Genomic DNA, 26,982 nt, shown 5'->3' on the forward strand with positions numbered 1-26,982 from the left:
GGCGTACGAGTATATATATATATAAAGAAAAAAACTTGAATAAATGTTTAAGTAGTTTGCGGGTCGACATCCAAGTCACTTATTAAAATCATCCTCCATTCATTCACCACGAGGTGGCAACATAAAGTTACTGTTTAATAAAATCCAAACTAAATTCGGGACACATACTTAAAACAGAACATGTATTAATCATCATATATTCGTTTATTGTTAAGCTTTTATTTAAAAAAAAAAAAAAAAAATCAGCAAATCATGTTAAATGTCCACTAAATACTACAATAATGAATCACTGTATTTACTTCTGATTACAACTGCATTAATAATACAAATATAGTTTACACAATGGCTGAACTGAATTTGCATGAGGGAAATAATTAACAGACTACATAATCACTGTCTTGATTACATTGAGCATACAGATGCTAATGTTTGCTGTATTTCACCACCACAACAGCTACACACATTAGGATGTTGAGAAATTATGATTATTAGAGCTTTAATACAGATTTTACATGTATGACAGGTTCTGTGTCTCATATCAAATGGCATTTTATATTTCAATGTATATACCAATGTTGTGTATGTTTACACTGTTTTGTTCATGTGTTCTGGGTATACATAGCCATCTTTAGTATGTTTGTCAGTGTGAAGCAAAAAATGGCATGCAGTATGTTGTAAGGTTTTGGCATTATGGGAGACAACAAAATTTATGATGAACACGCAAGCTTTTGATGAACAGTTACTGTTTAAGATTTTCAAAGATGAAAAAAAATGCACAGTGAGCAAGATTCAAGACACTCATTTTCATGACACATTGAATATATTTATAATAAAACATAGTTTTACAAATACACAGACTAAGATACAGAATTTAAATGTAATATACAAAGAAAACAAGTAAAATTTCAGCTTTAATACATCAGCTGGACTTGTTTTCATTTTATCTTGGTAAATAAATTACAGTGATATTTTATGTTTTGTCCCTTAAATTCACACTTTTTCACCCAACCCAGGTTCTGGAGTTGCCCAAAAGTACACTTTTTCACTCATTTCAGGTCTTAGAGTCTCTACTAATGAGCTGATGAGTTGAATGAGGCATGTTTGATAAGTTATGCATTCGGAAAACATTGTTCTATAGGTTCTTTTGGGGCAAGTTATAGTGTTTAATAAAACTTGACTGAAGTACATTAATTAGGCCATTGTTGAGAAGGTTTGTGAGGTAAAACTTCATCATCGAGATTTTGTCCGTGCAGATTCCTGCAAAATAAAAATATAAATGGCTTCAAAATAAATGTAAATACAGGAGATGAGTTACATTAGTATCATTTTGATAGTAATACAGTGGTTTACAATTACACTTTAAACATTTTGTTTCCAATGTATTCATTTTGCTGCATGCATTTTATTGTGAGAACCCACCACCATCAAGTGTCCATTCTTGGCTCTGTAGACCATGGATTCACTGCTGCTCTTAAAATCAACAAAGCCCTCTTTGCCAGGCTGGATGTCAAACCTCACACTACAAAATGACAACAATTCAGTATATGTATAATGCATTCTTGTTGAATACGACAGACAGTCTCTGTGAGCAGGACTGAGTATCCAAGGCTGTTCAGATAGAATTACTTCTTACCTCCCTTGAACAACTTTGATGAGGTTGTGGTTTTTTGTCACTACACAAATTTTTGTCAATGCCTCAAATAGATAGCTGCACTGCAAGACCAGGTCCCCCTAATACAGAATATATAACAATCATATATGTATATATTTCAGTGATAGGTTGTTCAAATACAGTTCGGCAGAAACATCATAAAGAAACTTCATACACATATGTAAACAAAAGTTCTTCCAATTTACCACGTGACAGTAATTTCATATAGAAACTCCTGACAAGAATATTTGTTCAACACCTACTTTTTGCTTTGTGTCCTCACAGGTGACATGGAGAATCAGGAAGTTGTCACTTAAATTGCTAACAGACACCCCTGTAAAAAAGCAAATATTGCTCATGTAAACAAGGTATGGTATTATATGGAACTGGACTCAACTTGACTAATTTAGTAATGGTCTGTAACAAGAGATTTTAAAAGAAAAGGTAACTGTTAACTGTTTTTGATGAAACGGGATCATTTATAGTAGTGCATATACTATATAAAAATATTATTTTACATAAAGATGCCTGTGTAAATCTAACTTGATGGCAAATTTCACACAGTCAGACTCAATTTAGTTATTGGCAACTGAGATTTCACCTTTGAGTGAGCTGTAATTCACCCTCTGTTTGATTTTGGCCTCTTCCACCAGATATGCAGCAGCCTGAGTGAAGATCAGCTGTCTGAAACGTGGCCGGAAGCCATTCCTGTCATACTTAATCACTGGAACACTGTACTGTATAGAGGGAGATATCACATCAGTTTCCTGTGCATGCCAGTGATATAAACATCTGTCTGACTGAAAAATAAAGCTCAGACAGATCTACTGTACTCTTAGTTATACGAGCAAAATAATATACACACACACACACACACACACACACACATATTATATATATATATATATATATATATGGCCTTTATTGTTTAAAGGGATTAAACCACTCTTAGCTTCATGTACCTTAATGCCCTCAGGACAAATCAGCTGCAAGACTTTGATGTTTATGTCTTGTTCACCTTAATAGACAAAGAATGAATAAAGTGCGGTAATATTTATTCATAACCTCATCTTTGCATTTACACACTGAAGGGTCTACTGAAACTGCAGAATATCAAGAAAATTCATAAACTCTTACTTATCCTAGTGTCAGCGAAGGGTTGGCATACACTCTGAGGGTAGCTCTCTTTTCTGCCTTTGAATATGTCACTGGTCAGTGCTTTAATTTGCAGCTGAAAATAAATTTGAACTGTAAATGGATTCCAGCCGGCCAATAAACATTCAGATAAGGGAGAGGTGAAATAACAATTTTACCTGCAATTTCTGTTGTGCAGTGATCCCTCGGACATACTTCCGTACGAGGAGACGTGTGTGCAACTCACGCAAAAGCACAGAGGCCTAGAAATTTCAATTTCATTACAGTGAAAAATCATTTTAATTTCTGCTTTAAAACAAAACTTTGCATGGTTTTAATGATAAACGATCCAAGAATATATGCACTACCTCTTGCATTATGGGTGGAGGAGTTAGCCAGGTGGTTTTGTCCAGTACTGACTTTGGCAGATTCTCTTGGAGTCGAGTGAGGTAGCTCTGTCTGACAAAGGCCAGATATTCAGAGTTGTCCATGCTGACAGGCTGATTCCTGTTCATGAACCCCTTAATAAACCTGCAGGATTGGAAAAAAAAATCTCTTACAACTCAAATATCATACAATTTGCCTTTACCTGCTCCAAAAATACAGTTAAACTCAGTAATATTGTGAAAAATTAGTACAATTGAAAATAACTGTTTTCTATTTTATTTAAAAAAACCTAATTTGTTCCTTTGATGGCAAAGCTGTATTTTCAGCAGCCATTACTCCAGTCTTCAGTGTCACATGATCTTTCAAAATTCATTCTAATATGCTGATTTGCTGCTCAAGAATTTCTTACTGTTGTCAAAGCTGAAAACCAAAGTTGAAAAACACTTAAAGAAATAGTTCACCCAAAAATAAAAACACAAAAGATTTATTTTGAAGAATGTGGAAACCACATTAAATGTACATGATGTAAATGAGTAAATGATGACAGAATGTTCATTTTTGGGTGAACTATTCCTTTGATATTTTTTGTGGAAACTGTAACACATTTTTTTTTCAGGATTCTTTGATGAAGCGAAATTTATTTTAAAAAACATTTATTTGGAATGGAAATCATTAGTAACATTATAAATGTCTTCCCGGTCACTTTCGATCAAATTAATGCATAGTTTCTGAATAAAAGTACTTACTGACTTACTTTTGAACAATAGTGTACATTTACATAAAATATTGAAATCAATATTCAGTGTCTGTATGAAAAGCAAAAGTAACTGACAGTGAAGTGTCTGACATGATAATTGTCTCACTTCTTGATGACTTTGACAGCCCAGGCTCTCCTTTCCCTCTCTTTTCTGGCCTGAAGGCCCCGCCAACATGTCTCAATCTTGGTAGCTGTTAAAAATGAAATAAGAATGATGTATGTTTTTTCCAAAGTATCTCTTGTATTCTACCAGAAAGGTTCAATACCTGCTTCCCTCTGCCTCTGGTATTCTCCTTTCACTCTGTAGCCTTTATATTTGGCCTGGATTCTTGTGGCTGTAACAAAAGAGATTTGAGATACCAGCCAATCAGGGCAAAGCTGGCGTTGCAAGAATCATCACGACACCTTAAAGGAATGCCAGGCTTCTTTTGTCAGATGTTACTGGTGCCTTACCCAATTCATGCTTGCAGATCTCAAACGCATCTTCAGTGGCAAAAAGGGTCCTGGGATGGCGAATGAAGATTTTTGTCCTTAAGAAATAAGAGGATAAGAATACATACTTCGAGAAACACTAGGAGAAAAGGGGTCCTTTCTGGTCCTAGAAGTATCACAGGAGTAGCCTGTACAGTTTGTACCTTCCCATCTTGTACTCGTCTGGTTTGTAGCCAAGGTGTTTGATGAGTCTCTGCACTCCCTCTGCCGGTGTCCCCTTCCAGTGTGGCCATGTGTCAGGACATAGAGGCTTATATCTGCAAAGATAAGCATTGAGGTTCGTCAGATGTTCGCAGGTGAGAAGTAGTGAGAAGCAGCGCCTGATAGAGAAGATAAGCTCAAAGTAACACTAACTAAATGCACTGTAACTTTAGATCTGGCAAGTGCATGAAACTGAATAAGACCATTGAAAACACACACAATGCAAACACACCTTTTCAGGAAGACCTCGTATCTTCTCCTATAAGCAAATCCAGCACGCCTGACTCTCAGGTGCTCCATTAACCCCAGGTACTTGACTTGGTGTCTCACCATGACATCATCAAAGCGGTCTGAGGTTAGACGAGTGAGAGAGAGGTCACTGGCAGTCTTGTAAAACATTCAGCAGACAAAACCACCAACGAGAGGTGTGAAGTGAAAGGCTCACCTGGCTGCTTGCAGTGGTTGGGTTTCAGGCACCGCACATACCATGGCTCCTTGGTCATGAGGATTTCAGTGAGGCCTGCAAGGCTGCTCTTAAACTGGGTGGCTACCTGTTACAAAAAAAATAAATAAATAACAGGTCAGTAGCTTAAATGCAGGTAAAGTTATAATAAAGGTCATGAGTTGCTCACAGGTTATCAGCTATAATGATACTATACTAAAATTACAGCAAAAACAGTAAAATGTTGAAATATTTTTACTATTTAAAATAACTGTTTTCTATTTAAATGTATTTTTACATTTATTCCTGTGATATCAAAGCTGACTTTTTAGCATCATCAATGTCTTTATCATCACTTTTGATCAATTTAAAGCATTTCTATCATCCCTTTTTCTGTCAAAAAATTATACTGACTCCAAGATTTTGAATGGAATACTGTATAATGTTACAAAATCTTTTTATTTCAGATAAATGCTGATCTTTAATTAAAAAATGTTTCCTGAACAGCAAATCAGCATATTAGAATGATTTCTGTAAGACCATGTGACACTGAGGACTGGAGTAATGATGCTAAAAATTTAGCTTTGATCACAGGAATAAATTACATTTTACAATACTCAAATAGAAAGCAGTTATTTTAAATAGTATAAAAATATTTCACAATATTACTATAATACTTGCTGTATGCTGAATCATATAAATGCAGGCTCAGTGAGCAGAACAGAATTCTTTAAGAGAGAGAGAGTGTACCGTCTCAGGTCTTTTCTTGCCGTCAGGTTCGATAGTATGGAAGCAATGCTGTATAATACTGTTCTTAGACTGTCGCATGACCTTAAACAACAACAAAACAACTTCTGCATTTATGTCTATTTCATAGTCATCATTTTTTCAGAGATAGCAGGCCAAGAGAATGCATGTTGTGGTAAAACCTCCTACCTCTTTTATGTTTCTGTACAGAAGATCATTATTTTTGTCGAGAAATCCTGATATGAGAAAATCAAATCAGTCAACATAAGCAGTTGTTTTCAAAACAGTATTCATCTTCAAACTGTTTGCATTTAGTAACTTACCAACAACTGAGTAAGTAACCTCTCCGGCATAGTGTAGGAGTCGAAAATCTCCTCGTTCAAGGGTCTTGCGTGTTTTCTGGTCAGCCAATTTGTGCCTGAATTTAAAGTGAATTTGATTAATAAGTAAATGCAATGCCTTGCAGCAACTTTATAAAAGATTCTTTAAAGGGGTGCTATTATGCTCTTTTACAAAGTCTTGATTTTGTTTTGGGGGTGTACTAGAACATGCTTTCATGCTTGGTGGTTCGAAAAACACATTATTTTTAACATAATTTACATGATTACAATACATCTCTCCCAGCCTGGCACATAAGGCTCGATTAGTTCCGGGTTTGATGAAGGCCCGCCATCCGAAAAATGAAATGTGTTGTGATTGGTTAGCTCTCCCACTGCGTTGCGATTGGCAACCACCTTGTCAAAGAAGCAAGTTCCGTGTACAATTATTAGCGCAAACTAGATTAAAGTGATTCTTGAGTTTTTAAATATGGATATTTTTCTTACAGAAACGCATCGATTCACTACAGGAGGCCTTTATTAAACCCCCAAAGCCGTGTGAGGCACTTTTTTCATTATGGATGGATGCATAGTATTGGACTTGTTTTGGACTGATGAGGAGAAACACCCGTCTATGCCATTCTAAAGCTTGGGAGTGCCAGTACAAATTTTAATATAACTCTGATTGTATTCATCTGAAATAAGGAAGTCATATACACCTAGGATGCCTGGAGGGTGAGTAAATAATACGCTACAGTAGTGTTGGGTGTGAAATCGCCGATACATGATATTATCGCTCTAATGTATTTAATTATTTACATGCTTAGTTTCATTGCCTGAAACCAGCTCCAGCATAAGGCTAAAAGCAGCCTAACATTATCAAAGAACAGCATCACTGTTTAGCCTAGCCTATTTTCGTGCAAGTTTATGCATTTTAAAAAACACTCGCGTTATAAGTGAAGCTATCTACACTGTATGATGAATAAATCTCTTACCACACACTGCACACGTCTGCGGTGCGTTACGGCTCCGACACGGCAACCGGAGTATCACAGCTTCGGCATGTGTTTCGCCCCCTGTACTGCACACGTCTGCGGCACGTTACTGCTCTGAAGCAGCTACTCTAGTCAATGCTTGTTGAAGTGATTCTCAGTGCTGCATTGCTAAAGTTAGGCTAATCCCCCACCTCATCCCTACCCTCCCTCCAACAATTTGAATTTCCGTTGGATTTAATTTAATGATATTCTAATGAACTGCGCTGTAATATCATTGCATGCGGAAAACAAACGTTGTAGTCCAAAGGAGCCGCTCATTGTAGTTCTTGAAAAGGGATTTTTTAAAAACAAAATATCTCCTTTTGGAGTGGACTTTGAGATTTGTAACTTTGTAGATCTTTTTTATGCCCAAAGATACACACCACACACTGACTAAAGTTCAAAAAGTAAAAAAAGCATAATAGCACTCCTTTAAATGTACTTGTGATCAAAACTGTAAACATTTTTCTGGGTCCAGAAATTTTTAGCTAAGGCCTATGATTGTAAAATCCACAGAAATGGAAGTAATCTACATTCAGGATCTACAAAATTAGGTATTATTATTTTTAGTAATTTATTTTAACGCAGTGGTGTCCATTTCCACTCCTGGAGGGTCACCTTCCTGCAGAGTTCGGTTCCAACACACCAGCTTGGAAGTTTCTAGTGATCCGGGAGACCTTAACCTAAACTTTGCTGGAAGATGGTCCTTCAGGAACAGGATTGGACACCCCTGTTTTAATGCTTACAGCAGAATAATAAAATGAATAAAATCATCTAGTACTATGATAGCATTGAAATACTGGTATTAAAAGGGTGAGTTCACCCAAAAACTAAAATTCTGTCAATTACTCACCCTCATATCGTTTCAAACCTGTAAGACCTTCATCTTCAGAACACAAATTAAGATAGTAATTATCAACAGAATTTTCATTTTTGGGTGAACTATCAGTGTAAAGTGAAAAGCTACCCACGTGACAAAATGAGGGTGACCCGACATCTTCTCCTCTAACTTCTCCAGGAATGTAAAATCTGTAGCTTCTCCAGGACGCAAACATTCTTCATCCTTTAATTGCAGGATTTATGACATAAAGTCTTTATGATGTCTTGATGTGTTTGCCAGCTTGAATCAGTTCCACTCACCAGTACTGATATGATGCCTCTATGTTTCTCCTCCACAAGATCACAGATGATCTTGTTGTTGAAGTATGGCACTGGCTCCCACTGAAAAATGCCAACATGAAAAAAATGTTTATTAATGAAAATATGCTAAAACACAAGGTGAGGCAGATCTGTGTCCCAAAGCACTTTCAAAACATTACTATCTAAAGGTAAGGACATGCTGTTGATAAATGCTGTATGTACTGAAAATATTCACCTCGATTCCCTCCATCTCATACTCCTCCTGCTCTGATTTGAGGGTGAGCTGGATGAAAAGCTGCTGCAGCTTCTCATTGCAGAAGTTTATGCAGAACTGTTCAAAACTGAGGAGTAATAATACACATGGTTAATACCAGTTCATCAAAACATATGTCTATCTAGCACTCCTATTTTTATCAATGTTGAAAACAGCTGTGCTGCTTAATTTTTTGTGGAAATGGTGACACATTTTTGATGAACAGAAAGTTAAAAAAACTCTACTTTTCTGGAACATTATGACTTTACTGTCTTTTACAATCAAATTAATGCAACCTTACTGACCCCTTTTAAATGATAGATGGCCCATTTATTTGTGTCTAGACATGTCTAGAGGGCTTGTTCTGACACTAAAGTGATAAAAAGGTTACTAATTGGTTTTGTTAACTCATTAACCCCTTTTAACAGTTCTCTTGAAGGAAATCATTACAATAAATGTATTTAGTGAGTGTGTATGACTGCAGTGCTTCAGGGTCACCTATTCACATCAAACACTTCAAATCCATAGATGTCAAGCAGTCCGATCACCGTCTTTCTGGTTGAATCCTACATTGATAATATAGACTGATAAGCCAATAATCCATCAATTAATTCATGTATTTTTATAAACCACTATAAAAAGCAAAATTTGTAAATTCCATGTAACCATGCATACCTTGTTTGCCAATGATTCATTAATCTTATTAACAAGCCATGAGAACGTGCGGCCATAGATGGCTTTGGCTAGTGCATCCCTGGCATACTTTGCATGTTCAGCGGTGAAAGGGCTTAGAACCTGAAAATGATAAATACTACATATTCATGGATTTCTAACGTACAGGAAATGTTGAAAAAAATCATACTTTGTATTTCGTCTCTAAAACAACTCTAAAATCATTGTAAATGTAAAAGTATTGTTCACCCAAAATGCTCTCTGACCCTGCATAGACAGCAACGCAACTGACACGTTCAAGGCCCAGAAAGGTAGTAAGGATATTGTTAAAATAGTCCAAGTGACAACAGTGGTTCAACCGTTTTTTTATGAAGCTACAAGAATACCTTTTATATGCAAAGAAAACAAAACTAATGACTTTATTCAACAGTTACTTCTCTTCCGTGTCAGTCTTTGACATGCGTTCACAAGAATTTTTATTTTTGTTTTCACATTACAGTTGAACCACTGATGATTTCATTAATGTCCTTACTACCTTTATGGGCCTTGAACGTTGCTGTCTATGCAGGAAGATGAACAAAGGTCTTACGGGTTTGGAACAATGTGAGGGTGAGTAATTAATGACAAAACTATAATTTTATTTACCATTTAATACTAATTGTCCAAAAAACGCATACTGTACAGCAATGTAAAACATGCTTTTTATGTAACAACTAATGTGTCATACAAGTCTCACCTCTTCTGCTTTGGCTTCAATCTTTCTGTGAGTTAAACCCTCCTGTAACATGTTTGAGGGGATGCCCAATAACTAACACGAAAAAGAATAAAGAAAAGAAGGAGAGAAGAAATGGGTTGCAAGAACAACAACAAACAACAATAAAATAAGACGAAGAGGTCAATATTTGCATTACAGTGTAAACCATAAAACGTCTAACACATAACTATTCGAAAACTTGACCGAAGTGTCAGTTGAAAGTACCTTTGACAGCCAGTGTACTTCTGCATTGCTGTTTAATTTGGCATAACCCATAGCACTGGCCTCAAAGTGAACATTGCCGAGATGAAGGACACTGGCAATGATTGCAAACAGATGCTAAAAAAGACCAAACATATTAAACACTGATTTCTCTTTCTAAATAGCAACAAAACTCCAATCAACATGCTCTAACTCCAATTAATCTGAAAGCATCTTACCTCTATATCCTTTTCACTAAACTCAATGATAGTAAGAGCTTTCTGTACAGTTTTCCAGTCACTCTTGTCATTAATGGAGCTCACTTTGGCACATTCTCCCTGTCCAGAAAACAGCTCTGATATGTCTATGCATTTATTTTAATTTCAAAAAGTACAAAGAAATATCTGCGCTTCTTACCTGAATAAGGTAACGGTAGTTCTGACAGTTTCGCTCCAAACCAAGCCAACGGAGAAGCTCATCCTCCCCTCCCTCAACTAACTGATAGAAAATGTGGAAGTTCCTCTCTCCATGATTTTGGTGGACCACCCTTGACTTCTCCAGTAAGTAGCTTAAGATGTGGCCACCAACTGCTGCTCCCTGAAAGAAAAAGTATTTATTTACATTTGCAACAAATGCTTTCCGCTCTTCTACTTCTGTTTAAAGCTGACTTTACCTGATGGTCAAACTGTATGTCCATGTACTTTCCAAATCGACTTGAGTTGTCATTTTTCAGGGTTTTGGCATTACCAAAAGCCTGTTGATATAAAACGCTCAGCATTAACATTCTTTTACTTGATACTGTGCTACACTTTAAACATGTGCTTTCAGAAGGTACTAATGTTTTCAATAGCTCATTCCAGACAAAAAGCTTGAATTCTGACCTCCAACACCGGATTGGAAAGAAGAAGACGATCTCTCACGTTGTCCAGGAGTCTAGTGCTGGGACAGCACACTGCATAAAACTGCAGGACTTTCTTGGAGGCCTCCGTCTTGCCAGCACCACTTTCACCAGAGATGAGGATGAAGTGGTTGTTGGTTTCACTAATCATTGTCCGGTAAACATTGTCAGCAAGTGCAAAGCTGAGAGGGCAGAAAAATAATGCTTAAACTCCATGTAAAATAAACATATATGTGACCCTGGACCACAAAACCAGTCATAAGTGTAGATTTCTTGAAATTGAGATTTATGCATAATCTGAAAGCTGAATAAATAAGCTTTCCATTTATGTATGGTTTGTTAGGAAAGGACGATATTTGGAATCTGATGGTGCAAAAAAATCCAAATACTGAGAAAATCGCCTTTAAAGTTGTCCAAACGAAGTTCATAGAATTGCATATTACTAATCAAAATTAAGCTTTGATATATTTACAGTGGGAAATTCACAAAATATCTTAATGGAACATGATCTTTACTTAATATCCTAATGATTTTTGGCAAAAAAGAAAAATCGATAAATTTGACCCATCCGATGTATTTTTGGCTATTGTTACAAATATTCCTGTGCAACATAAGACTGGTTTTGTGGTCCAGGTTCACATATGTAAAACGTAAAATAAATATAAAAATGTAAAATGTATCTATATCAATGTTCTTTAAAAAAGAACATAAACAAGAAAAAAAAGTAAATGGGAATAAACAGTGTACGTAAACAGTGCCATTCAAAAGCTTTGGGTCAGTACGTTTTTTTTTATGTTTTTGAACATTAAAAAAAGAATGTATTTAAAAATACAGAAAAACTGAAATATGAATATAAACATGAAATATTATTATAAATAAAAATAACATTTCTATTTTAGAAAACAGCATTTCTTTAAAATAGAATTCTTTTGTAACACTATAAATGTCTTTACTGTCACTTTTGATCATTTTAATGCATCTTTGCTGAATAAAAGTAATTAAAAAAAACAACAACTTTTGAACTACAGTGTATATGTGACCATGGACCACAAAACCAGTCTTAAGTTGCACAGGTATATTTGTAGCAATAGCCCAAAATACATTGTATGGGTAAAAATTATCGATTTTTCTTTTATTCCAAAAATCATTCGAATATTAAGTAAAGATCATGTTCCATGAAGATATTTTATAAATTTCATACCCTAAATACATCAAAACTTAATTTTTGATTAGTAATACAGATTGCTAAGAAGTTCGTTTGGACAACTTTTTTTTTTCACCCTCAGATTCCAGATTTTCAAATAGTTGTGTCTCAGCCAAATATTGTCCTATCCTAACAAACCATACATAAAAAAAGCATATTTATTCAGCATTCATATGATGCATAAATCTCAATTTTAAAAAAAACTTACAACTGGTTTTGTGGTCCAGAGTCACTTCTGGTGCATATATGCAAACTTACATATGAGGAGGCAGCTCAAAAAAGTTGACTCCCATATAAATGTCCATTTGTTTCTTGGTATAGATACCCAACTCCTTATATGGATTAACTGACACCAGGAGGGTCCCAATGTAGGTCTAACAGAAATAACAAAGAAAAGAACATTTCAGAAAAAAGCTAAAAGCCAGTATTTTCCCTCAACAGAGTACTGAGTTACAAATATGAACTATCATAGGTTAAACAAGGATCATAAAGAAATACAACTGTCTCAGCAGTTTCAGTTAGGAGGTTTATCCCTGTAAGGTGCCCTTGATAACCTTTAACAAAACATTCTCTGTGCTGAATCATCAGCAAAGTGAGTTTCCAGTCATTGCGACAAGGCAAATTAGATGTATAGAGAACATTTTCCCTTAGTAGCCTACCTGTGTGCACTGACCTGTGGTCAGCATGGGAGTCCACATTATTCTCTCCCCCATCTCAATAATGAAAGTAACAGTGATACTGGATATTGCATTGCCTGCCTTTTTCAAAGTCTATTCTAAGAGGTCATATGAGTGGATGCAGGACTCACATATATGAGGTTCTCATTAAACCGCTTTCTGAGGTTGTCCATAAATGCTGTCTCACTGGTGTAGGCGTCCAGGAGGACAAAGTCCTGAATGCCCACCCGATCCCGAGCCGTCAAAGACCCCTCCATCCCCTGCAGGATCCGCTGGCAGCGCTCCTCTAAACTCTGTTAATCACAAACATGAAAAATAAAGGAAGGAGTTGATTTTTTTTTTTGTCCAGAAATTCACTCGAAGTTGGCTGAAACAAGTTCTTCATATTTAAAAAATACACACCTTTTTGTTTTACTTATTTGATCTTTTTATATTTTTCAAAATATCACAATAAAAAGTCTTGTAATTGTATTTGATTAACAGTAATCACTCACAAACATCACCAACTTTCTTTTACTCCGGCTTTATTACATCACCCTACATCCAGTAATATATAATTTTAGATGTGGCCTTGAACAAATCCTGTCAACAATACGTCATGAACTATCTGAGCCAGCCTTACTTATCTAATCTAAAATGTTTTTCTGTCTGCACAGTCCGTCGAAAGGGACATTCATCAATCAAGACTAAGAACGGCAGGGTCCACCCTGGCTGACAAACAGGAAGGATATTATTTTTGTGTGTTGATAAAATCATAAGTCCTCTGAAAAGTTTTTTGAAAGTAGTAAATAGCCCTAAAAATTAACATAATATAAATTATAATCACCTAAACAAAAAATGTAATTTTTACAGGATTTTTTTTTGTGGTTACCTAACCATACCTTAACATATTTGGTGAAATTTTTACTGTCAAATATTTTAGAAATGTATGGTTTTGGAAGCAAAAACTATTAAACTATAACCATACTATTATCATATAAATGGCCATGAAAATGTTATGGGATTTTTTTATATATTGTACAAATATTGCAAGTGTTAACAATACATTCAAAGTCTAAATAATTAAAAAAAAAATTAACCAAAGAAAAAAAGTTTTGTTAAAGGAGAAGTCCACTTCCAGAACAACAATTTCCAATAATTCACTCACCCCCTTGTCAACCAAGATGTTTATGTCTTTCTGTCTGTTCTGAAATTATGTTTTTTGAGGAAAGCATTTCAGGATTTTTCTCCATATAATGGTCTTCATTGATCCCCCGATTTTGAACTTCCAAAATGTAGTTTAAATGCAGCATCAAAGGGCTCTAAACGATCCCAGCCGAGGAAGAAGGGTCTTATCTAGCAAAATGATCACTCATTTTTTTCAAAAAATAAAAAATAAACTGTATACTTTTCAAGCACAAAAGCTTGTGTAGCACTAGCTCTGGGATGCACGTCCACAACACTACGTACTATTGAATCACGTCGAAAGGTCACGCGGAACGTGGCAGGACTACAGACCCAGTGTTTACAAAGCGAACGTGCAAAGAGTGCAAGTAAGTCAAACGCTGTTTACAAACAAAAAAAGGTACAACGATGTCGGACGATTCTGAAGTTGTAGAAGAAAATAAGATGGAGGTTTTTCGCCATAATCTACCTAACTTAGACGTGATTCGTAGCGTCATGAACACGCATCCCAGAGCTAGTTATATGCACGTCCTGATTTTGCTGAGTTAGATGTGTTCCTGGGTCAACATATTTTGTTGACCCTGGAACAACATTTTAATCCAAAATTTTAATCTTGACCACATCCCTACACCTAAACCTAAACTTACCTATGAGTAATCCCTAAAATCAGAGGAAATGATAGATGAATGACACTGATGTACAACCACTAAACACTGCTTGTAAGCCTAAACTTCACAAAAATTATAAACAGTTTTTTCAAATCTGATTTGTTAATCACAATGTTGTTCCAGGGTCAACAAATATGTTGATCCAGGAACACGTTGTACTTGGTAAAATCAGGTTCTGCCTAGTGGCTACACAAGCTTTTGCTTAAAAAGTATACAAATTTTTATTTTTTAAAAAAATTTACAGATTGTTTCGCTAGATAAGACCCTTTTTCCTCAGCTGGGATTGTTTAGAGCCTTTTGAAGCTGCATTTAACTGCATTTTGGAAGTTCAAACTTATCACCATATCACCATACCATTATATGGAGGAAAAATCCTGAAATGCTCTTCTCAAAAACCATAATTTCTTTACGACTGAAGACAGAAAGACATGAACATTTTGGATGACAAGGGAGTGAGTAAATTATTTGTAAATTGTTGTTCTGGAAGTGGACTTCTCCTTTAAAGAAAAGTATACATTTTAGCTGCTGAAACACTGTAATTCTCAGTTTGACACTCTGTTCCTGAGTCATTCTACTTCTTAACTGTTACATAAAAAAACTGAGAGACAGTTACGGAGTTAATTTGCTGAGAGGCACATCATATCACCATTAGTCCAGCTGCATCAACATGCTTTAATCAGTATCACTACAAGAATAAATTTACATCAACATCTGCATTATATTTTACACAAACAAAATGTGTACATTTTGCTTTCTCTTGTATTATAGGTCATTTTTGGACCTGGAATATTTTTTAAAAGGTTTTTAAAAGATAGTTTACACAAAGTAAAGTGAGAGCCCTTACCTTTAGTGCAGTGAATGTTTCTCTGTGTACTGATGTGGGAATTGTGTGATCTTATCCAGTTTTGTAAAGAGCATCTGTGATTATTTCAAGTACAACAGGAAACAATGTCATATCACACTCACCACTTCCACCATGGGAAGTCATTAATAAAAAGTTTGCTAAGGAAGCGGGGGACTGTGTGCATGTGTGTGTCGAGAAACATCTGTCCGAAACAGAAATCGTTATGGATTTATTGTCTAGCATCCTGAAAAGCTCGGCTCAGCATAGGTTTGTCCTATCTTAGTTCCCTTAAACCTCAGGGCAAATCTATTTCTATCCAAGATTACACGGTTCCTCTCTGTTCCTGTCATGGGATGGAATTTGGGCCAAGGTCACGGACATACAAAAACTCCCAATAAATGAACTATTCCTGTCTGGTGATACCGATGCTTGATTTACCTCTAAGAACAGATGGCAAACATACTCTCCCTCTCTCTTTATTACTCACACACACAAATATGACTAATAATACCTCATAAAACTGACCAGTTGGGATTACTTGTAAAGCCATACTGAATCATACTTGATACAGAAATGACCATCTAGGGAATTCTTATTTGTACATTTCTAAATCATCACGTAACATTTAAATATCATTTTACTAAGACATTAATTGGAAATATAGAGTGACAACCTACAGTATATTAAATGCATTTCAAGTAGTTAGCTATATTGTTTTAAAGACCTCATTTTAAAGATCTAAAGATCTCATTGATTTACATTACAAGTTACTGAAATTTCATCTTACTTTTTGGCCATATAGAAATGAGCAAATGCACCAAATGGCAAAGCTTTGTTTAGTTTGGGCCTATGAATTAAACAAACCAGTTTTTTTTTCAACTTGAGTAAGAAATCTATGTTCTCCTACATCATACTATATGATCCATAAAAGCCTGATGTATCAAATATAATATCAACCTTTATTTTACTTTCTTTTTAAATATATACAGTGCCAGTCAAAAGTTTTTAAACAGTAGATTTTAAATGTTTTTTTAATTAGTCTCTTCTGCTCACCAAGCCTGCATTTATTTGATCCAAAGTACAGCAACAACAGTAAAATTGTGAAATATTTTATTATTTAAAATAACTGTTTTCTATTTGAATATATTTTAAAATGTAAATTATTCTTGTGATTTCAAAGCAGAATTATTTCTGAATCATTTCTCCAGTCACATGATCCTTCAGAAATCATTCTAGTATTCTGCTCAAAAAAACATTTATTATTATTATTATGTTGAAAACAGCTGAGCAGAATTTTTCCAGGTTTCTTTGATGAATAGAAAGTTCAGAAGAACAGCATTTATCTGAAACAGAAATCTTTTGTAACATTATAAATGTCTTTATTATCACTTTTGATCAATTTAAAGCATCCTTGCTAAATAAAAGTATTAATTTCTATAATTTCTTTCCCAAAAGAAAAAAAATGAAACTTACTCCAAGCTTTTGAAAGGCATAGTGTATAATGTTACAAAAAATGATCTTTTGATCTTTCTATTTATCAAAGAATCCTGAAAAAATGTACTCAACTGTTTGAAAATGCAGCTTTGATCACAGGAATAAATTACATTTTAAAATATATTCAAATAGAAAACAGTTATTTTAAATAGTAAAAATATTTCAAAATTGTACTGTTTTTGCTGTACTTTGGATCAAATAAATGCAGGCTTGTATATTATGGTATATACAATTTACTGGTATATTATGTATTAGTAAGTATTTGGTCTAAATGTTCAACAAACTGTTCAATGGAAAAAAAATTCTATGTCAGGCTTTAGAGGGTTAAACAGTTATTGACAACATTACTAAGATAAAACGCTTTAAGTTAGCTGTCAGTCAGTTGTGCACCACAAAAGCGAAAGTGCAAAGACAAGGAAATGCTCTGAAAGATAAAGCTGGCATTACACTTGAGTCCTGTCTATCAGCTGGCATAGAGCGCTCAAACTAAAGCCAAGAGGGGATGCCAAGTCTCTGGCAGTCTGTCAATGTTCTTCTCTCATTACACACAGTATGTCATGTAGTGCATCCGTTTAAAAGACAATCATGATCTCAACTTTAAACTTTAGGACATTTCTTGTTACAGATACCCAACTGACACACTTTTTTAGCTTTACCATTAGTTAGCTGCATCAGAATATGTATATAAACTGCAAAAACTATTAAACTACAATATAACGTATATCATAATAATTGAATATAATAATACACACACACAATATGATGCATTATATATTATGTATAAACATATTATTCTTACTATCATTGTGTAGAGTTCTTATAATTAAAACCGATCAGGTCTGAATTAGAAAAAAAAAACCCAAAAGGTTAATTTCCATGATGACTTAGATTTCCACTTTGGTGTCACTGTTATTAGATACATCCTGCTGTATTTCCAAGTGAGTCACTGAGACATTAAAGCTGATTTTAACCGAGAAGGAAAGTCTATCTGGCTAACTGACCATCATCTGAGAGGCCATTCTATTGTCCCAAAACTCCGGTATGTCACAGGATCCCAGTGCTCAGCTCACAATATGGCTTGAGACTTCGGAAAGAGCAGGAGCTCATCATTGGTCACTGGCCCACATTCTTTTATAACGGCCACTACACAAAGACCTGACAAATATTTGCTGTATAAAAGCTAAATCTGAATTTACCTTCTTGAACCTCTACTATTTATGCCTTTTATCTTTAATTATCTGCTCTATTTTTAATATTTTAAATTTTAAAGTCTTTGAGAGAATTCAATTTTTCTGCAAAACAACAATTTAACTTTTTCCAAAAAGGAAATTAATTAATTAATTAATTAAAAAATCTGTCCAATCTCACAAATCTGACAAATTTCATTTTGTAGTCCCATTTTGAGTCCTATTTTCATAAAATTTCATAAATCTGTTTTTTAAACAAAGAGGAATAAATATAAATATATAAGTATAATATATATACTATACATAAATATATAGCATAAAAATATATATAACACTTTTTGTCAGTTTGTGTATTATAAGTAATATTATTATAATTAATTATAAGTATAAAATATGCTTCTGATATTGTCTAAGTTTTTCTGTTTATTATCTGATTCAAACTATATATATATATATATATATATATATATGAAGAGTTCAGATGCAAAACCAGCTAAATCCATCTGACGTCTTTCTTTAAAAAATGCATTTTTATCAGGCTCAGATACATAGGTTTCTATGTAAGTACCGGTACTTCTGATTGGGCTGAGGCTGGTATTTTAGCGAGTTTAAAGAAAAAATATTTGATGGACGTATAATATGTGTCGCGAGCATTCACTCAGTATCATTATCTCATTTTTGACCGAGATGGCTTTTAGCTGGTTTTGCATCTGAACTCTTCATATATATATAAATGTGTGTGTGTGTGTGTGTGTGCTAGGCCAAATCAGACAAAAATCTGCACAGGTTATAAGTATTTAAAGTTTAAACACATGACAAATGCAGACAAAGAAGCAAATAAAATATTCCTGAATTACCTCAGCATCCATTGCTTTTCCAGAAGGGACGAATTATAATTTTCCTACTATTTGTCCAGGGTTTAGAAGTTTAAAGGGCCTTTAGCGTCCAGTTTGCGCTGGCATGACGGATCCACTTCACATTCGGTCCTGATCAATTCAACTCTTTTTTTCTTTCTCACTCTTCGTCTCTATCGCACATGTTTCTATCCCTTGTTCTCATGAATTTATTTCAGTTTAAGCACCACTACTAAACTCGGCTTATGGTCTGCTCCAAGATGCTGAATGATTCATGGAGGGGCAGCAAGAGAAGATCTCATTCAGCGCCTCTCCTTAGAGGCCGCTGCCCCACCATGTGTAACACAAGGCTGTGGAAACCTGAGCTAACACCCTACTCCCTCCCTTCCTACCTGTCTTCTTCTGCACAAAATTACATTGTTGGAGTCTAGTTACTGATCTTTGATTAGGTGGATCTGTTTTCTGCTAATTACTACCCACTCACCAATACGAGGCCCGTGGCTCTTAGCCCATTTGGTGTAAAATTGCCTCTATTTTATTTTTACAAACTGATAGATGTGTAATCACTTTGACTGATGGAACCTGAGTCAGCGGATGTTTACCTTATTACTGTAAAGGTGTGTAAGTACTAGCCTTCCTCAGGTAATGTATAGGTTCAGCTGCCCCACTTTCTTCACTCATGTAATCTTAGTTTCAACTTTCATGTCTTGAGATATATTTCCATTAATCAGCTGAATCTAAAGGGAAATCATGTAATTGAGTGTTTACAGGACGCGTCATCAGTCGGCCATATTGGTGGCACAAAATGTAAACAATCTCTCTGAACTGAACAGAACTTGCAAATTTTGTTGATTTCTGCTGCTGGAAATGGTCTAAAGCTAAAAACTATGTTTTGGGCTGTACTAATTGGGCCGGGAAAAACATTTTGAGGACTGTGGCATTTGTGGTTGGCCAGACTAAGCCAGGATTTTCAGGGCAAGAATCTTAACAACATTCATGTTTGTTCTTATCATTTCTGGTCAGGTAGGTGAAATCAGCTAATATCTTAATTAATACCGCTCGTACGCATCTTTACCACCTATTAGCTTAAGTTTGTCAAAAGTAGTACATTAACCGTGCAATCCATGCTGTTGTTTACATCTGAGTATCTCCAATATGGCCGCACATCCAAGTAATTGAGGTAAGTGCAAACCCTCTATTGTCAATGCCATTGCGTAAACAGTCTAATTCATGAACGAATCGTTCTTTTGAACCGTTTTTTTTTTTCATTGAACCAGTTGAACCAGTTGACCAAAGCTGACTAAGTCTTTTAAAACAGTTCGAACTTAGTGCAATAAATATAACTGGTTAATAAACCAATTTTAACTGGTTCGCTTAATCAAAACGTCTAAAAGAACTGGTTTGCGGACAATAATTAATAATGTCGCTAGTTTTTAACCTATGATTAGATAATGATCAAACAACACTTTTAAAAAACACAGTTTTTAACTTTTAGCTTAAATATGTGGTGTACAGTGAATGAAGATGAATACAGTTAATAATGAATTTCACAACAGTTTGTTTACAAGGTCAGCATGTAGATATAACAACATAGATGTTTCAAGTTCAGCAGAGGGCAGCTGTGACCCATTTGCAGCATAATCTCACTATGCAAAACAAAACATTTAATGTATAATATTTAATTTTCACAGCTTTTTTTTTTTTTTTTTTTTTTTTCATTTGATGTAATTTCAGAGCTGTCCAATCAACTGCCTTCTTTCCTGATGCTTTAAGTAGTGTGTTAGTTTTAGAGAAGTGCCTACATCCAAAGATTCTAAAGGAAATCATGTAACTGACTGAGTGTTTTCATAACGCATCATCAGTCGGCCATATTGGCAGCACAGAATGTAAACACTGCCACTGAACCAAATGTAACTTGCAAATTTTGCCAATTATTGCTGCTGAAAATGATCAATTATTGTCATGTTTTGGGCTGTACTAATCAGTCTGACTGAGAAAATATTTGGAGTAATATAGACTGCCAAAAGTTATAACAAATCAAGGAGAAGAGTGCAAAAAAAAACTGTCCGAGGAACAAAAGGCATTTGCAGTTGCCCAAACTAAACCAGGATTTTCAGCAAGAATCTTAACAACATTTGTGTTTTGTTCTCATGAATGTTGTCAGAATTATGTGAAGAAGTTAAAATAACTGATTAATAAACCAATTTTAACTGGTTTGCAGACAATAATCAGACTTTCATTCCATGTGTTACATGTATTTGTACCATACATATTAAATCATATTTACTTACGAAGCGCCATATCATCCATTTTGCCCTTCTTTGTGAATTCCAAATCAGCCAGATTCCTATCAAGCATCTATCTATCAAGTTTTCTTTAAAAAAAAATAATAAAATTTGTAGTTTTTGTGTCAATATAGCACCAGCAAACACAACTGCAGTCCTAAGTCCTGCCTGTTTCCAAACATGTTTCCAAAAAAGAAAAGAAAAAAAAGTTTCCTGATCATCTCAAGCAAGCCAATAGATAGTCCCACCCCAGAGCTCACGCCATTGGTTAAACTGACGTTGCAGCGTTGGGCGATTTATACCATACACAGTCTTTGTTATTTTAAATTCATAATTTTGTTCGGAGTTTTAAGCAAGACTTCTCCAATGACTGCGCAGTAGACAAGATTCCAAAGGTAAACTATAACATCCCACAATCTTGGTCTGATTACTAATCATTTAGCTTTACACAACGCTGATTAGTTAATTTCCTTTAAATAAATAAAAGACTAAATATAAAAGAACAGATGACGTGAAAAAGACACACAGATAGTTATGAAAAATTAATTCTGAAATATACATCATGGTGTAAAATGATCCGTGGAATCACAGCACAGCCCAAGAGATCGGAAATTCCACAGCAGCACAAAATGCCCATGTTAATATTCATAGCCCTAATTAGTGTCCCCGACTACACCTTTAACCTAATTTATACGTTAGTGGTGCAAGTCGATACAGTGCTAAAACAGATGACCTCGTGTAACCAAACACAACATACTCAAGATAAAAAGGAACTAAACTGACCCTCAAGACCCTCAAAGATTACAAGGTGTTACACAGCTTAAAGTTTTATTAGACTATAATATAAACATTGGAAGAAATTATTTAGTTTTCAAGAATTATATAACCTCCACGACTTTAAGAACTGTTCATTTGTATTTTACATTTGTAATTTAACTTACAAGTGCAAATGCCATGCTGTTAGCAATATTAAAATTATTAGTTTGACAGTATATAGATAGATATAATCACATATAATAACAAACCAATATAATTTTAATTATGCATTACTGAACAAATTATTATGTATAACTTATCCAATATAGGTAAAGGTCAACAGCCCAGCGTCAAGAAATAAGCTGCAAACTGTCTCCAGAGCAAAATCATTACTAGGCACAGTTGATAGATCTTACCTTTGAGTTCAGGCAGTACATGTTTTGATGAGAGCAAGACAAAATTTGCGTCCTGTTTGGTTTGTTTCAATTGGGAGTCCCGAGAGAGAATGGGGCAGTGCCAGTGGTGCAGAGAGGGGTAGAGCACTGTATGTGCGCTGGTGTCCAGCATTAGAAAAAAGGCAAGGTCCAAGAAGAGTTGAAGTGGGACACTGCTTATTATGGCTGCATCACCTGGATTTATGGACATCCCACTATGAAACATGCTCTACATGGGCTGTCGTAGTGTCCTATTTTTCTTTTCTTTTTTTAGTTTGAGATTGGCCTCATTCCCAAATGCTCAAGGCAGACTACACAGTGTTGTAATCTAAATATACAGTGTCATTTTGTAATTCATTTTATTTTATTAATTTATTTTTGTAAAAGTCAAATTAATTAATTGTAAATCAGGATTGTGCTGTCATTTTAAACTTTACTTGAGGGCTGTGCTTAATAATATTACATATTTCTCTACACTGTACTACTTCTATCTGTGCAAAATTACCTAAAATCACATTCACAGATTTGTGGCAGTAGTTTAAACCTCTTTAAAGGGATTAATGTCGCTAGTTCTTAACTTATAGTTCTAAAATGATCAAACAACACTTTTTAGTTTTTAACGTTTAGCTGAAATATGTGGTGTACAATGAATGAATATGAATACCGTTTATGAATATATTTCACAACATGTTTACAAGGTCAACATGTAGATATAACAACATAGATGATTTCAAGTTCAGCCGGTGGCTGTGACCCATTTGCACCATAACTGCACTATGCAATACAAAACATTTAATGTATAATATTTAATTTTCACAGCCTCTCTGTTTTACAAAAAAAAAAAGAGTTTAAAAAAATAAATAACATAATGTCAGAGAGCTGTCCAATCAATCGGCTTCTTTCCGGATGCTTTAAGTAGCGTGTTAGTTTTAGAGAAGTGCCTGCATCCAAAGAAGCCTAAATGTGCTGAGTAATGTGATGGATGTGAAGTCTCAAGGACACGATGACGTTTCTGGAAAAGAAAAAACAGACCATCATATATTTTTTTAACTACCGTATCATAAGGTGCATTTTTTAGTTGCAATATTTACAGTAATCATGATTATTCTTACCACTAGCACACAAGTGTCAAATAACAGTAACGTTCTGATTACAAAAATACAGTGGCCCTCACAAGACATCTGCTCTATGTAAAATAAAACTGCTTTAATGTTTCAGTGAATCTACATGAATGTTAACATACTTTTTAAATGTTCTATTTATCTCTTGTGTAAGCTTTAGTCAAAAAAATACTAAGTGCACCTTTATTACTGATAAATACAAAGTTCTGGCATGAAACTCTAGATGGCGCAATCTGATAGGTCTAACTCAATCTGGCATGATGACATCATTATCACATGGCACAGCTGACTGGTTCTCTCCTGTATCGGTAGCCAATGAGCTCACTGTTCAACATTCAAATAAATGACTAGTGCTTGCTGTAGCAGTTGCAGCGTGCTTTAGAAACCCTTCACCTTCCCCAGCTCCACCTGTTTAGATCTGCTACAAGGTGATTCATGTTTGCTATATGGGGGTTATTTCATGTACATACTCTGAGAGATGTAATGACAGAAATATATTTACAGTTCATAATTCTGTCTCTATTAACCTACTCTGTCAATCACTCTGCCTTTCCTCTGAGCATAAGAGCCCCAAAGCAGAAAGACCAGGCCATTGAGGTTCCTGCTGAGCCACAGGACCACAGCATCTGTGAAGATCTCCCAGCCTTGACCCTCATGAGAGGTGGGTTGATGAGCCCTCACTGTTAACACAGAATTCAGCAGCAGAACACCTGACAATAGAAAAAACACTGACATTAAACATAATTAAACAGGTAGCTTTACAATGATAACTCATAAAACCTTGATGAATCACTTATATACATGCACTACTGTTCAAAAGGTTGGGGTCAGTAAGATTTTTTTGAAGAACTCTATGTATTTATTTGATCAAAAATACAATAAATTGATATTTTGTGAAATACTGTTACAATTTAAAATACCTGTTTTCTATTTAAATAGTATATTAAAATAAAATGTGTGACCCTGGACCACAAAACCACTCCTAAAAGTCCTGAAATTTACACATAAGTAAATAAATAAGCTTTCCACTGATTTATGGTTTGTTAGGATACGACAATATTTGGCCGAGATACAACTATTTGAAAATCTGGAATCTGAGGGTGCAAAAAAGTCAAAATGTTGAGAAAATGGCCTTTAAAGTTGTCCAATTGAAGTTCAAGCAATGCACTAATCAAAAATTAAGTTTTGATATATTTACAGTAGGAAATTTACAAAATATCTTCATGGAACATGATCTTTACTTAATATCCTAATGATTTTTGGCACAAAAGGAAAATAATTTTGACCCACACAATGTTTTGTTGGCTATTGCTACAAATATACCCGTGCTACTTGAGACTGGTTTTGTGCTATTTATGAAGGATCAGCGTATAAATGTGACCAGCATTTATACGTGTGACGGCTTCAGCCTTGTTTCACATGATCTTTCATAAATCATTTTTATTATCAATGTTAGAAACAGTTGAGCTCCAGTGTGACACCTTTTTTTAAGATTCTTTTATGAATAGAAAGTTCAAAAGAACAGTATTTATTTGAAATGTCATTTCTTTTAATAATATGAATGTCTTGCTGAATAAAAGTTTTGATTTCTTAAAAAAAACTTAGTGTCCCCAAACATTTGAATAGTAATGTTATGTTGATTGTCTACCCTGTTTAGCCCATCCTGTGAGGTCTCCATGACCTGGGTGCCGGAAGCCAACAATATCTTCTTTCAGCTCCATAAATATGTTTTCCAAACTGCAATAAGTAAAGCAGGTGAACATACAGAGTTGTCATTAGAGTACTGTAAGATATCACTGTCGTGTGATAAACAATAGATAGATATTTTCACAGTTCAGTACAATGTGGTACCTAGGAGGAGGAGGTTTAGGCCTCAGCACACTGAAGGCCAAACCATGAGCCTGACCTGGATGGTGATAGGGGTCTTGTCCAAGAATGACCACTTTTACCTGTCAACACAAATACAAACTGAGTATATTTAAATGCGCTAATCTCTCATATCTCTTCCTTTTTACATATTAAGGAACTTACATCTTCAATTGCACACAGAGTTGTACAATGAAACACCTGCTCAGGGCTGGGATACACAGTAAAGCATTTCCTCTCCATTGTAACAAAAGACATTAGCTGGAAAAAAGAAGCAATACAGGAAGTTTTTTTTTTTTTTTAGTTAACTTCATCTTTTTATTTTCATTTTGATGATGTCTCACTGAGTACCACTTACTTTTGTAAAATAAGGTTTCGTAAATTCAGTCCCAATTTTTTTTCGCCAGCTTTCACCAACGGGTACAGGTACATTTCGTTTGGCCAGTCGTTCCAGTGCAGCGCGTCTGTTTTGCTCTATCTGATGCAGCTGTTCCTCACTGAGCTGCATGTTCTCACCGCTAACTTGCTCTTTGCAGGATGCATTATCATTTAAGAGAAGAAATCATAGGAATAACATACACTTATATTCCGGACTGTTTATGAAATGACTGTATTAAGTATGGCACATAGTGAAATACCAGGAAATGCAAGAAAAGTTTGAAAATATATTATTTTTTTACAGTAATTACCTAAAAGAGACAGATAAATGCAGAACTTGTTAAAAGTATTAAAAAACGTGACTTACCTTTTGACATCTCCAAAGTAAGAAAAGATGTGTATGTGTTGGTTGTTGTTTCTGAGACCACTTCACAAATACTGCTGCATCACCGTTATCCTGCCATGTCATGCAAATGCAGCTTTGCTCAACTATGAGCAAAATTGAAAGCGAAACTTCAACTCTAAACCATGACTGTAACTGTAACCGTTAACGTTTAACCAGAGATATGACATGATCTTGTGTTGATTACTAAGTTTTAAATATGGTGGTATTTCCTTTGTGATTTATTTAGCTATAGATATTATTTAAACATTAACATTTCTGACATATTAACATAAGGTAAAGAAAAAAAAAAGAAATTTACTTCACCTTTGACCCTAGTTTATCCTTTTTGACTCAAAGGCCTATTATCCAGGAAAATGTTTGAAAGGCCCCCTTCCACAAAAATATTCAAAGTGAAAGCAAGAGAGAAAAAAAAAATGGATTTAGGATTTAATCCTGCTTGGAAAGCATGTTGGGACAGCATATGCTACACTACCAGTCAAAAGGTGTTTTATGTTTTTTTTTTTTCTTCTGGTCTCCAAGCCTGCATTTATTCGATCCGAAGTACAGCAAAAATAGTAACATTTT

General features: G+C 34.9%; 2 protein-coding genes across 4 annotated transcripts; both read right to left on the reverse strand.

Annotated features, from left to right (window-relative positions):
* Nucleotides 1-232: 232 nt before the first annotated feature.
* On the reverse strand, nucleotides 233-22,813 carry myo1hb (myosin IHb). Of its 3 annotated transcripts, none has more exons than XM_051110359.1 (32): nucleotides 22,630-22,813; nucleotides 13,093-13,254; nucleotides 12,543-12,658; nucleotides 11,064-11,262; nucleotides 10,856-10,936; nucleotides 10,600-10,779; nucleotides 10,422-10,520; nucleotides 10,207-10,320; nucleotides 9,964-10,035; nucleotides 9,231-9,350; nucleotides 9,054-9,121; nucleotides 8,538-8,643; nucleotides 8,303-8,383; nucleotides 8,134-8,225; nucleotides 6,135-6,229; nucleotides 6,001-6,047; nucleotides 5,815-5,895; nucleotides 5,068-5,173; nucleotides 4,855-4,972; nucleotides 4,565-4,678; nucleotides 4,383-4,459; nucleotides 4,196-4,264; nucleotides 4,036-4,120; nucleotides 3,154-3,316; nucleotides 2,965-3,048; nucleotides 2,789-2,882; nucleotides 2,614-2,669; nucleotides 2,253-2,388; nucleotides 1,915-1,985; nucleotides 1,634-1,731; nucleotides 1,420-1,519; nucleotides 233-1,257 (listed from the first exon to the last, which is right to left on the reverse strand). In XM_051110359.1, the coding sequence occupies exons 1-32, from the start codon at nucleotides 22,648-22,650 to the stop codon at nucleotides 1,231-1,233; spliced, it is 3,132 nt and encodes a 1,043-aa protein (XP_050966316.1). In that variant the 5' UTR covers nucleotides 22,651-22,813; the 3' UTR covers nucleotides 233-1,230. The 3 variants fall into 3 exon arrangements, with proteins under 3 accessions (XP_050966316.1, XP_050966317.1, XP_050966318.1); XM_051110360.1 differs by lacking the exon at nucleotides 22,630-22,813 and adding an exon at nucleotides 21,464-21,493; XM_051110361.1 differs by lacking the exon at nucleotides 22,630-22,813 and adding an exon at nucleotides 15,638-15,700.
* A 364-nt stretch (nucleotides 22,814-23,177) lies between these two features.
* On the reverse strand, nucleotides 23,178-26,770 carry ungb (uracil DNA glycosylase b). The gene is made up of 8 exons (XM_051110410.1): nucleotides 26,722-26,770; nucleotides 26,380-26,469; nucleotides 25,993-26,162; nucleotides 25,800-25,895; nucleotides 25,620-25,717; nucleotides 25,417-25,505; nucleotides 24,300-24,478; nucleotides 23,178-23,659 (listed from the first exon to the last, which is right to left on the reverse strand). Exons 2-8 carry the CDS (start codon nucleotides 26,387-26,389, stop codon nucleotides 23,519-23,521), a joined length of 783 nt encoding a protein of 260 aa, XP_050966367.1. The 5' UTR covers nucleotides 26,390-26,469; nucleotides 26,722-26,770; the 3' UTR covers nucleotides 23,178-23,518.
* Between the last annotated feature and the right edge of the window lie 212 nt (nucleotides 26,771-26,982).

Source organism: Labeo rohita, chromosome 5 (genome assembly GCF_022985175.1).
Source record: "Labeo rohita strain BAU-BD-2019 chromosome 5, IGBB_LRoh.1.0, whole genome shotgun sequence".
NCBI lineage: Eukaryota > Metazoa > Chordata > Actinopteri > Cypriniformes > Cyprinidae > Labeo > Labeo rohita.

What these genes read in the sequence shown, in the direction of transcription:
- myo1hb (XM_051110359.1), bottom strand. Translation starts at nt 22,650, where the DNA reads ATGTACTGCCTGAACTCAAAG. An exon ending in ACTACCGTTACCTTATTCAG is followed by an intron (nt 10,521 to 10,599) that starts GTAAGAAGCGCA and finishes TTTTCTGGACAG; the next exon opens with GGAGAATGTGCCAAAGTGAG. An exon ending in ATGAGATGGAGGGAATCGAG is followed by an intron (nt 8,384 to 8,537) that starts GTGAATATTTTC and finishes GGCATTTTTCAG; the next exon opens with TGGGAGCCAGTGCCATACTT.
- ungb (XM_051110410.1), bottom strand. An exon ending in CGAAACCTTATTTTACAAAA is followed by an intron (nt 25,896 to 25,992) that starts GTAAGTGGTACT and finishes TCTTTTTTCCAG; the next exon opens with CTAATGTCTTTTGTTACAAT. An exon ending in AAGGCAGAGTGATTGACAGA is followed by an intron (nt 23,660 to 24,299) that starts GTAGGTTAATAG and finishes TTTCTTTTCCAG; the next exon opens with AAACGTCATCGTGTCCTTGA.